Genomic DNA, 12911 nt, shown 5'->3' with positions numbered 1-12911 from the left:
CCAGTTGTGACGGCCCTGAACCCCTCAAAATTCAAATAAAGTGAAAAGTATGCACGCAGTATCGGCCTCCTGCCTCCCGCCCCCACCCAATACACAATCCCCTTCTCCCCCCCCCCCTCCGATTGCATCACCCAACATCCTCTGCCTTCTGACCCCTCGATTGCATCACCTAAGATACCCCCTAATCCAGCTATGTGACTGGTAAGGGGTAAGGCTGGGATATGGTGAGGTCAGTGCTATTTTGGAAAACAGCATTGACTGGGATGGGTTCAAGGGTGCAGCTATCCCCACCACGGGATCATGGAAAAGGTAAAGGGCTCTCGGGGGCAAGGAGAATGGGATGTTGGGTGATGCAATCAGGGGAGTCGGGGGAGGGGGGATCTTGGGCGATGAGGGAGGGAGGCTTGGTCAATTGTGAATCGGGGGAAGAGGGGCCGTCGCTGCACGCTTACTGTACACTTTATTTTTTGAGGGGGGAGTCAGGACCGCCTCGACTGGCGGCCCCGGGTTGAAACGGGGGGTCAACAATGATCCCCCACTCAACCTCCCCATTTGGCCGCATTTTTTCCCCTGACACTAAATGTGCAGTGGGACCTGCGGAACCCGCGTTAGGGTCCTGGGCCTCCTGCCGCATGCCAGTGAGATGTAGTTATTTTATCTATTTTATTTATTTATTTAAACATTTTTATATACCGGCATTCGTTGTGGACATCATGTCGGTTTACAGTAAACAGGTTAAGTTTGGAAAATTACATTTTAACAGGGAAGTCAAAACTGGGAGAGGGGGTAACGATAGGCAGCTAAGAAAAGACAGGGTAAATAAACAAGGTTCATTTTATCGTAGCTGATCACCACCTCAGTCGGCTGCGATAAAATATTAGCATAGAATTGCCTAGTAATGACCACCTTTGCATGCATTTGCATTATTTATGAATGCAAATTATTTGCAAAGGAGGTCATTGTAATAGGGGAGGGTATCTGGGCAGGGACATGGAAAATATCACGTACTATCGCGTCGATATTGCACCATATATGCAATATAGCGCACATTAGAGCCTGTTATTGCACATTGAGGCCATAACACAATTTGATAAATGACCTTGTTAGATTGTAAGCCTATTAGGGAAGAGACCTATTGTTACGGTTTCAGACCGTACATACTGGTATCCTGTCCAGGGGCTCTGACCTGGGAGGCTACTCTTATATAAACACACACAATTACTGGCATCATACCTGGGGGCTTGAACCCAGGAGCTTCTCCAGACTATTGCCGTTGAGCTGTTGCTACTATCATGCAGCAGGAGCCAGTCCTGGAACCTGCTGTGGCAGAGACAGTAGTGATCAGTTGTGAGGAAGTCAGTCAGGAACTGAGCCAGCAAGGTTTTCTGTGTTCCTAGGGCTCCACTTACTCTGCAGAAGACAGGAAGTGGTGGGACCTGAGAGCGGAGCCCATGCGTTGGTTCATTTCCTGCCCATGCTTCCTCGTAATCAGCCATCACCACCACAGTGGGCCCCAGGACCAGGTCATGCTGCAGAAAGATAGGCCTACAGCATTAGTGAGTGGAAGAGGGCTCCACTACAGTGAGTGGGTGCTGGGGGAGGATAATTGAGGCTGAGAGGAAGAGCATTGGGGAAGGATGAACAAGGCTAGGGGAGGGAGATGAAGAAAATCTGAAAAGGATGAACAGTCTGGATTAGATGAGAAGGGACTGCACAGAAAAGATGGAAGACTGATGTTCACTGAGAGAGGCAGACAGAAGGTACAGGGTTAGAAGCGGTTGAGAGCTAGAAAGGAGGAAATGTTGGAAAAGCAAGCAAGAGGTTGAAAGTGAGAGAATGCAGGGGTGGGCAGAGAAGGGATAAGAGACCAGAAGTTTACAGATTGGGAAGGTAGATGGAAGGGTGTGTGACAGACAAAAGATGAACAAGAAAAGGAAAAGTGCTGTAAACTGCTTGGATAAATTCTTTTTACAAGCAGTATATTAAATCTAAAATCATAAAATAATAAGAGTTTATGGTTCATGAAGTATGACTTTATTCTGACATTTATATTTGATTTTTTTTAATTATTTTTTTTCTGCTTTCACACTTTTTTCCAGCATTTCAAAGCAGATTACATTCAGGTACTTTAGGTATTTCCCTATCCCCAGAGGGCTTACAATCTAATAGGGTCATTTATCAAAATGCTATAAAGTGTTTTTGCATGCGTTAAGGGCTTATTGCATGTGAAAAGCGCTGATAATGCATGCAAAAACGCCTTTAACGCATGCGATAGCACCATAACGTATGCTGCGATGCAAATCTGAAAAAGAGGAGGAGTTAGGGGTGGGAGTGGGCTGGGTTTACCATTTTGCAAAGCCCTATTGCCTGGCGTTAACACTGATTTTAGCTACACCTAGCTTGATGGACTCTCTACCTAGGTAACATCAAGCTAGGTTGAGAGAACATTGCACAAATCTCATCTTTGAGTGAGTTTCCTCAGTCCGAGGGTCATCAAATCTTCACAAGAGAGCACTGTTCTGTTCGTACATCTCACTTTGAATGTCAAAGTGGCCCCTAACCCCCTACACTAATACCTAAACCTCACCTCGAGTTACTAGGTGGGCCTCCCATAGAGATATAAATACCTATCTAGTGTTGGGGGCATTATGGCTAGTCTCTCTCTCTCTCTCTCTCTCCCTCCCTCCCTCCCTCCCTCCCTCCCTCCCTCCCTCCCTCCCTCCCTCCCCCCCAGCTCTGATAGTAAACATGGTCCCCCCAGTGGTTGTATGTAGGAAATACCACACTTCTGGCACTTATCTCAAAGTGCAAAAAAGTTATTGCAAAGCAATGGAGTGACTTGCCCACTGCTCTAACCACTAGGCTACTCTTCTATCTGCTACAAACATAGCAAAAAAAGGAAAACATTTCTGAATTCTTGAATTCTCAGCAAGATGTTGTAACGTAGGTATATTTCTCCTTGAGATGTCCTGCTAAATGTTGGGACTTAGACCAATTAAATCATTTTATTTCTAAAACCCTTTCCTCTGAAATGAGAATTACAGCCTCTGACATAGTTTTACAGCATTTGCATTCTGAAATTCATCCAGTGCATAGGATTGATCTAAATATCACCTTATATAATATTCTTATTTAAAAAATAGAAATTAACTCATTCAACAAGATAATACCCAGTGCACGCGATTTAACTCTTTTCCGTTTATAACGTTTGAGTTATAAGATATTATTGATGAAACATGTTCATTAATGTTTCTTCCTGTGGGATACAGGAAGGAAACTAAGCACCGTAAAAGCATCATAAAATACATCTTGATTTAAGGTAATTATGAATCCTTTTGAAAGATGCACACATGGGCAGTTGCTAATTGATGCTACTGCTCATTTTTCAAACTTCCACTCCTTTTGTATGCATGTTAGCATGTGTCCGATATATGTATGTAAATTTCTGTTTCATAATTTTGAAATATTATTTTTTTTTCCTAAAGCTTTAATTTTATGTAATGTATGAAAGGGAGAATATTTTACAGAAAAAAATGGGCAGATGGGAATTTCAACAAAACCTACAATGGGATTTTGCCCACTCCTTCGATTCAGGCAAAAGTCCCACTCTGCTTTTTGCAGGTTTAGCTTCTCCACATTTTTTTCTGTGAATTTTTTTCCAGGATACTTGAAGCAAATAGGCTTCCAAGCTTTTTGCACTTCCTTTGAAACTTAAATGTGGTGTCAGAGTTTGTCCTTAAAACTGATTAGTCCTTGTTTTGTTTGGTAGCATCCACATTTTTGAAGCAGGCTTTTGAAGGAGAGTACCCTAAGTTACTGAGGCTTTACAACGACTTGTGGAAACGCCTTCAGCAATACAGTCAGAACATCCAAGGGAATTTTAGTGCAAGTGGAAATACAGATCTCCTTCCTGGTCTGCAGCAGATGGAAGATGACACACAGGATGTCTTCATGCAAAAGAAACAGGATTATGAGTATGTGTATTCAATTATCACTAGCCATCATCTGTAAAGAGAGAACATATTTAGCAACCTAGCAGATTATCATTCCTGCTGCCAAAAAATGTTCTCTGTTGAAAAGTTGTGAAAATACAAAATTGTTCTCTACTGCATGGTAATCTGAGGGACCAGTTAGCAGTCGTGCGCTTTGAAAATGGTTTTATTATTTCTTTGTTACAGCATGTGAAATGATGGGATAAGGAAGTGGTTTTGACAATATTTCATACTGGAAGTAAGTGAGGAAACTTCTTTGAGGACAGGGAAATGCTAAGCTGGATATTTGGTCCTGCCCCCTCACATACCTCTCATCTCCCTTCTTACTCTCATAGTATCCACTTATAATGGCAGTAACTTTAAAAATACTCACAGAGCCACTTAGACAGCAAAAGGAGAGAAATCTCTGGCCATTTAGCCAGCTTTCTCTATTAAAAAAAAAAAGGTTAAAATTTGGAGCACTAGGAAATATATCCTGCAAGTTGACAGTTTCAGAATACATCCTAAAAATATATAAAAACATGATAAATGAGAGCAGATAAAGACCAGTTGGCCCATCCAGTTGTCCAGTGGTCACCTTCTCTGGTTCTTTACCGCGTTGGGCAGGTGAGTAAATAAATTCCCAAATTTAAACTAACACCTGCTCTACTCCATGTCTTTTACCTGACCTCTCAACTCTGTTCCTACCATGCTCTATAAATCTGTTCTGGGCATGTTTAAATGTCATTGCATTGCTGGTCTCCATCTCCCAGATCTTGTCTTCTTTTTCTTTGGTTCTTACGAGACCCATATTTACTCCAATACTCAGCTTCCCCCCCCCCCCATGTTTTACTACAAAATTGTATATAACCTACACAGTCACCAAAACTAATGAGGCCGTTGTTGTTTGGAACATCTCTGTTAAGTATATTACATTTATAAACCACTTTCCTTGAACAGAGTTCAATCAAGAGCAGTTTACTGCCCAAAATAATACAGTAAATACGAAAGGTACATTATATCATAACATATCATTAAGAATACAATCAACAAAATACATTACCAGTCTAAAGGCATAAATCAGCTCACCTCACTCTTACTAGGTAAGGCAAAAACTAAACGATTTATTTAAAAAAAAACTTGGAGCAATCGATTTGATAGAACCATCCAGCAAAGCATTGCTACTTCACAGGTTTTCTAGCTCATTGATGATAGGGTTATAAATCCTAGCCGTTCTGTGCAGGTTGCACCTGGCTTCTTGGGGTCCTGATGCTGTAAGGGTTGTAACCATGACCACTCTGTGCAGGATATTCCAGCTTCTTGGAAACCTGGTACCACAGATGTTAGGGTTGTATCCTTAGTTGCAGCATGCATGCTATATCCCATCCTTCTTGGAAACTTGATGCACCTTTAATGCCACTTTCTGCCCCATTGGCTTTTGTTTTCCACTCTTTGGCCCTCTTAAGTTCTTTGGGCCGGATTTTAAGATGTATGCCCGATTTTATAACATGCGCAGCGCGTAGGGCTTTTAAAATCTGCCCCTTTATTTTTAAGCAAATAGTCAAGCCCCCTTCCTCATTTTTTTATATTTTAGCTCCCACCTGTATTTAGCATTGCACTCAGTGCCTGTCCCAAGCATATTTTAATTCTTTCACAGCTTTGGTTTATGTTTCTTGATATCCTGTTTTTTTAAATAATTTAAGAAAGAGGCTTATATTACTAAAATCAAAGCACCTCTGCCGCTGGGCTATTCCAGGCATCTACCACTTTCTTAGTAAATAAGTATTTTTTCATGTTTCTTCTGACCCTTCCTCCCTGCAACTGATTATGACCCCTTTGTCCTTGAAGCTAATTTTCCATAGAACATTTTTTTCTTCCTTTCGTGAAGCTTGTTAAATATTTTAATGTTTCTATTATATCTACCCGTCCCTTCGTTTTTTTCCAGCGAGTACATTTTGTGTCTTAAGCATCACTGTATAAGGTTTATATTACAGTCCTTGTATCATTTTAGCAGTATTTTTCTGAACTAGTTAGATCTGTCCACCACGCAGAAGTAAATTTCACAGCCCCTGTTGTCAGAAGTAGAAGGTCTTACTCTTTAACTATAGTGTTGGCTTCGTGGTTTATGGTTTCTTAAACCATATTTGTTGGCAGAGTTAATAACTTTGATACTGGCGCGGGCGCACACGTACGCACGTATGCTGGCTCGAGTCAAAGGATGCGGCCATATTATATACGTACGTATATGCACACATGGTATAAAATAGGCTGTACGCGCATTCATGTGCACGCAATTTTGTATGGATGCACGCAAATACCGCCTCTACCAGGCAAGTGGGGAGATTTTAGAAGACATGCGCCGATGCAATTACCAGTTTCCCCAGTTCCCAGTTTGCCCAAATAAAGGATAGGACTTCCTAACATCCCTAGTTAAATAGCCTCTCTTTTACCCGTTTAGTACCAACCCTTAAAACCCCCGCAGACTAGCCTAGAATGTTTTATTTTATTACTTACACGCTATCCATAGCAGTAGTAAAGTTACACAGCAGGAGACCCCGATGCACATTTCATGTTAAAGTCCCAGAACGCCCGAACCACGCCCATGCCCCGCCCATTGTTTTGCAACTTCTTATTTGTGCGCTTACCGGGAGATACGTGCATACTCGGGCGCTTGTAAAAAAATACACACGGCGTACGCTGGCCGGACATACTCGCATATCTCCCAGTTTTTGCGCACGCCAGACTTTTAAAATTCACCCCTTAGTGATGGAATGGTTACTTGAACCAGATTGCTACAGGAGTGCTAGTTAATGTCTTGGATGATCAAGGAGAGGAAGAAGAGAAGTGCAGAGGTAAATAACAATAGTTGCCTGCAAAAAAGGCCCCAGGTTTCCTCTGATACGGGCCTTTTCCATTTAGATGGAGGTGTGAAGCTGAAGAAGATTCCTCCAGGGCTTATTGTTTGTTTTTTTTATGAAAGATAGTTATCTTGGCATCAGAAACTTCAGTGAAAGCAACCATGTGTTTGACTGAAGAATGTGTCTGTGGAAGTTTTCCCAACGCTGCTTTCTGCTGATCATCTGAAAACAGTAGTCTTCCTCACTTTTACCTAATTTCAGGAGGTTTATCTGTGAGGTGAAAAGTGGTAAGCTCAATTATTTAAAAAATGCAAGCCCAATATTTTTGATTGGGTTTGGGAGCCCTACCTCATTTCGTATTTGTATTGATTGATTTAATGTCATTTTTTATTCTAAACTGTTATATTTTATTAATTATTGTTTATACTATTTTTTTGTGTAAACCGTAGAGATAGAGACATAGTTCTCTCTACAACGGTATAGAAAAGTTGTATAAATAAAATAAATGCATCTTTTAAAGCTCAGTCTTGTTATTCATTTGAATTTGTTACTATTATATAATTAGCCCAGCTGTTATGGTTAATATTTTTAAAAAATAATAATTTGCTTTTGTTACAAGATTTATTTTTTATAATCTACAGTCCAGAAAAGGCATTGAAAAATTCACTGCAACCTTATGAAGCTGCTTATCTTTCCAAATCTTTATCCCGACTTTTTGATCCCATCAACCTTGTCTTTCCCCCTGGAGGTCACAATCCCCCTTCCAGCGATGAACTGGAAAGCATCATTAAAACCATTGCAAGGTATGTGGCATAAGCTTTTTACAACTAAGAAAACATGAAGATGCTATCTCTTGTTGTCATAAACTTAGGATTGGAAATAACTTCATTAAAAATAATAAAGTACTGTTTTTGTTTTTCTACTTTCATTTGAAACTGCAAAAGTACAAAAGGCATATTTACCCTCAAACTCTGCTAAGTATATTTCCTCTCACTTGCATCATTATGATAGTGACTATCAGGGTTATCATCTAGAAGCCCTATTCAATAACAATTACCGTATATGCATAAGCATACAATCAGGGAAAGTCAGAGCCCAAATTCTATTTCTGGAGCAAAATGTTCTTAGCATTGGTTGGGGTTTTTATTATTTTGACTTCCAAAAATGTGTATGTACTTCCAAACATAACTGAAGAGAAATTAATGCTTTCTAAAAATTCATCTGTTTTAGAAAAATGTTGGTATTGCTACTATTTCAACTTGAAAATGTAGCTATATAGACTTTGTTTCCAGAAATTACAATTTTGTTTAAATGTTACTTAACAGATTAGGACAGTGGAGGTGTGAGGGACTGTAATGTGAACCAAGGAGAAGACACAGTGTTCTTCCTTGGCCGCAGACAGTGTTGCTGTGTTATTTGGCCAGTTCCAGCTGGGGTTTGTTTCTGTATATTTTTTTTCCCCCTGCTCTCAGCTCATACAAATGATTAGACTACTTGCCCAAATCCCCACATAACCGAGGACTGGAAGAGAAACCTTTTCCGTAGCTGAAGCTGTCAGCCAGAGTTACATATTTAGTTTAGCTGAAAATTTATCTTGGTTCACGAAGTTCAACTCTAGGCTGAGGCAATTATTTCTTTTCGTAGTCCAAATAACGACAAATCAGCCATACAGCCAGCTATGTTGCAGAGGTAAAAATGAAATTAATTGTCATCTTCGTTGAGAGGGTAACTTTCAGAGAACGACAGTATTCTACAACCTGCGCATATTATAAAGTACACGTATGTCTATCCTAAATATACGCACGTATGTATTCGCAAATACCCGCAAAGCATTGAGAGCGCAAACTTTTCCTGCTTATTTTAAAAACATGTGTGCGTACATTTTGGGGTAGATTTTAATATATGGACATGCTGATTTTAGAACATGCGCGCACCGGCGGGTGCGTGTTATAAAATCGGCAGGCCGCACGCACATGCGCGCCAGGTTTTGTAATCCGCGTGCGCAGCACATGCAAAGGGAGGTAGAATTATGCAAAATTCGGGCGTTAACGCATCCTGGCCTTCCCCAGTTCCCTCCCAGTCCGCTCCAATTAAGGAACGGACTGGGAGGGACCTTTCCTACCCCTAACCTCCCTTCCCCTTCCCCCTCTCTTCCCCAACCCCTAATTCCTACCTTTTTCCGTTTCATTTTTTTTTGTTCCCCAGCTTACTTCAGGGCCCGACCTGAAGTAAGTTGCGCGCGCCGGGACAGCAATTGATGCCGCTGTCCCGGCCCCCGGCCCGTCCCTTGGATGAGGCCTGGCTCTTGTGTGCGTAATGGGGGATACGCACATGGCCAGGCCCCTTCCAAAATGCGCACAAGGCCCGACCACACACGTAACCCCCGTTTTCCCCATGCCCACCTTTTTTAAAATCGACCTGTTTATGCGCGAAAAAAAGTGACTTGCTAGCATAAACCCTGAATTATACATGTAAGTTGATTTATTTTAAAACATGCGCGCACAATTGAAATCACCCGTTTGCCTATACCTCCACCAGTTCAACCAGTCCTTCGGGTCATTGAAACCCTCCTAGTTCTTCCCTCCCGCTCTCCCAGACCTTTCACTCAACTAATAGTAGACATCCTGGCTAAAAACAAGCTCCTCTTAAAATTTCAAGTAGCAAGAATTATGGATTATTTATTTATTTATTTATTTATTATTTTTATATACCGACATTCATCTCAATTGAGATATCACACCGGTTTACATTCAGGTACTGTAGGTATTTCTCTATCCCCAGAGGGCTTACAATCTAAGTTTTTGTACCTGAGGCAATGTAGATTTTTGTAAGGTGAAACATTAGAATTGTCTAAGTCACAAATGGAATACGCTCATAAATTACTGGTTTTCCGTGGTTAATCCACTTACATGGGATGTGGGATTTACAGATGAAATCATAAGAACGGTGTAGCATAACTCATTGAATATAGTCACATGTCGCTGATGCTTTAGTTTCACTTATTTTAATTTTTGTATGTGATTCATTAGTGTCGCCTTTCTTCCTCTCTATTTGAGTATTTCCTTATTAAGAACTGGGACTTATGGTGGCCTCTGCCAAACCACCGAGAATATCTTGTATGAGTCAAACACACTGATTAGTTAGGCTTTGTAGCGGTCTGTGTTTATTACGTACATGCATTTTTTGCACAGTATCCACCTAATTTAGCAGAATTTTAATGGGTTTCTTTAGTTTATAAAGTTCTCCCAAATCTCCCATTTTTTTCGCATTGTCTGAATTTTTATCTGTTTCATAAAAGCAATAACACACTTCCATTCTGTGATATGTTTTACACATCTCAGAACTAAATACACACAGCTTTGCCTCCTAACATGAATAGGCAACTTGTTGGATGAAATTCTTCACAAAATACCTGCTTTGGGATCTTTATAGGTTGTAAAGCCTTTCATTGGATCAACAAAAGAGAAACTGCAGTTCATGAGCTTTTGAGACTACAGGTTTGAAGAAGGGGCTTGTATGGTCTCAACAGCTCATGGATTATGGCATCTTTTTGTTGGTCCAATATAAGGTATTACTGCTTACAAATATTCTAGTCTTTTCCAGTACAAAAATCACTGCACTATAAAAAGTGTGCTTACAATTCTACTGCAAATGTATTGAAAATGTCATCTTACTAGTTATTCATGCTTAAACCTCACTTGCAAAGTATTACTGAGAATAGCCAATTCCTTATAAAACATCTACTCGACACTCAGCATAGTTAAAATTTCTGAAATGATTATGTATGCATAATTTTGATCCACTGTGTTCCCAATTAATCTGTTTAGTGCTTATTTTCAGTGATGTGTATATATATAAATATTTTATTTCTAGTGAACTAAATGTGGCCTCCGTGGATCCAGTCCTTAGTTTAGCTGTTTCCAAAAATGTGGCTAAAACCATCCAGCTATATGGTGTAAAGTCAGAACAACTTGTAAGTAATTTAGAATTATTTTTATCATACCAAAACTAAACCAAACTTGTCAAGTGCAAGTTTCTGTTATGTATCTTGTCTGTGTATATTGCCCTGCTCCATGGAGCAAGGACTGTCTTTTGTGTGTCTGTACGTCTAGCAGTGTTATAGAAATAGCATTAGTAGTGGTAGTTATCTGTTACTTATTCTAGGAGAGTAGCCTGTGCACCCGCTCTCCCGGCGCGCGCACAGGCCACTCTCCTGTGCGCGCGCGATTCTGTATTTAAATAAGGCCCGGCGGTAAAAACGGGCAAAAGGAGGCGCTAGGGACACTTTTGGACCGGAGCGGCGGCTGTCAGCGGGTTTGACAGCCGACGCTCAATTTTGCCGGCGTCTGTTCTCGACACCACGGGCTCGGAAACCGGATGCCAGCAAAATTGAGCGTCCGGTTTTCGAGCCGCCAGCCAACTTCAAATTTTTTTCTTTTTTTTTTTACTTTTCGAAAGTTTCGGGACCTCCGACTTAATATCGCCATGATATTAAGTTGGAGGGTGCACAGAAAAGCAGTTTTTACTGCTTTTCTGTGCACTTTCCCAGTGCCCGAAGAAATTAGCGCCTACCTTTGGGTAGGCGCTAATTTCTGAAAGTAAAATGTGTGGCTTGGCTGCACATTTTACTTTCTGTATCGTGCGGGAATACCTAATAAGGCCATCAACATGCATTTGCATGTTGCGGGCGCTATTAGGTTCGGCAGATTGGACGCGCGTTTTCGGCCCCTTACTGAATAAGGGGTAAGGGAAAACGCGCATCCAGTGGTGGGTTAACAGTGCACTCCGTCAGAGCGCACTGTACTGTATCGGCCTGACAGTATTGAAAGGAAAACCACCTTTGATCAAAACCCTTCTCTGACAGTTGTGAGCCAGCATGGGTCATGCAGTTGCATTCCTATAGCACAATTGGATTATTGGATTAACTGCACATTTCACCCAAGCCAGACCATCAAATCTGAGTCTCCTGCACCATAGCACTACTTCCAAACCATGGATCTTATTAAATGCCTTTTTTTTTTTTTTTTTTTTTTTTGCTAATTAGAGAAATTGTTATATTTTAAACCAATTAAACCATGCTGAAAAAGTAGCTTAAAATCAAAAGGACCAGTTGAGAAGACAGTGACTTACCAAGACCAATACTCAGTGATAAAAGTTATGAGGCCAATATTCAGTAGGCCATTTAGTGGACCAGATATCCGGCGTAACCTTAGCTGGATAACTTGTCCCGTACATTTAGCGGGAAGGGTGAACAAAAATGAGTAACAGAGAAGAAATTACAAAATCGCTGATGGAATAATATCGCATCGAAGGAAAGGCTCACCACGGCACAGAGATGCAATAAGGTGAACAGCAAACAAGAAAAAAGCCGAATGGGAGGGATTTAAACACTGAAAAAGGCGCCAAAAGGAGACAACGTCTGTCAAAGAAATCTTGCATTATAGAGACGTAGAGGGGGCATGAATCAAGAATGTAAACAATGGGCGTAGCTTGCAGCGGAACATGACGAGAGATGAAATAGCAGTAAGGGGCGGGAAAAGGGGGGAAAATAAACTGAGAGCAGAGAAGGGATAGAAGGAAAAAAAGAAGAAATGTTGATAAAAGAAGATCAAAAGAGGAAAAACCGGAGGAAAAAGCTTTTATGTATATTTATGGGTATACATAGACGGGGACCGCCAGGAACATTACTAGAGGGGTAATAAAAAAAAAGAGTTCAAAAAGGGGTGTAATTAAATATATCTTTCTTTAGGAGCTAACGTTTTACCTTCTATAGAAGTAAGTAAGTTGTTTACTGGCTGTCTGTTAAAACACATGCACAAAATGTAAGCTTATGCATAGGTATTAGTTACAAGAATCTAGTAAGTATTGCGATATTTGGCTGCTGATTGATTAAAAGCTTTTTATCAGTGTTTCTGGACCATATATTAAAAGTATTAATTTCATCGGTGACACTCGGAGCTCTTTGGGTTTGGTCAGTGGCTGTAACCTGTTTATTACTTTGCATGCAAATTGATAAGATCAATAAAAGAGGAATTTCAGAGGGCCTCAGCTAATTGCATGGGTATTACAAATCTTTCTTTTA

At 40.7% G+C, this 12911-nt stretch overlaps 1 protein-coding gene across 1 annotated transcript in view; it reads left to right on the top strand.

Moving 5' to 3' along the window:
- The window catches only part of COG5 (component of oligomeric golgi complex 5), a 585636-nt gene that overhangs the window by 417149 nt on the left and 155576 nt on the right, over positions 1 to 12911 (top strand). The window contains 3 exon segments of the mRNA XM_029617284.1: positions 3770 to 3974; positions 7471 to 7632; positions 10703 to 10802. Coding sequence (XP_029473144.1) covers positions 3770 to 3974; positions 7471 to 7632; positions 10703 to 10802 — 467 coding nt within the window.

This window comes from Rhinatrema bivittatum, chromosome 9 (assembly GCF_901001135.1).
Source record: "Rhinatrema bivittatum chromosome 9, aRhiBiv1.1, whole genome shotgun sequence".
Lineage (NCBI taxonomy): Eukaryota > Metazoa > Chordata > Amphibia > Gymnophiona > Rhinatrematidae > Rhinatrema > Rhinatrema bivittatum.
The sequence above is the reverse complement of the archived record's forward strand: the minus strand, read 5'-3'. Positions and strand labels throughout refer to the sequence as shown.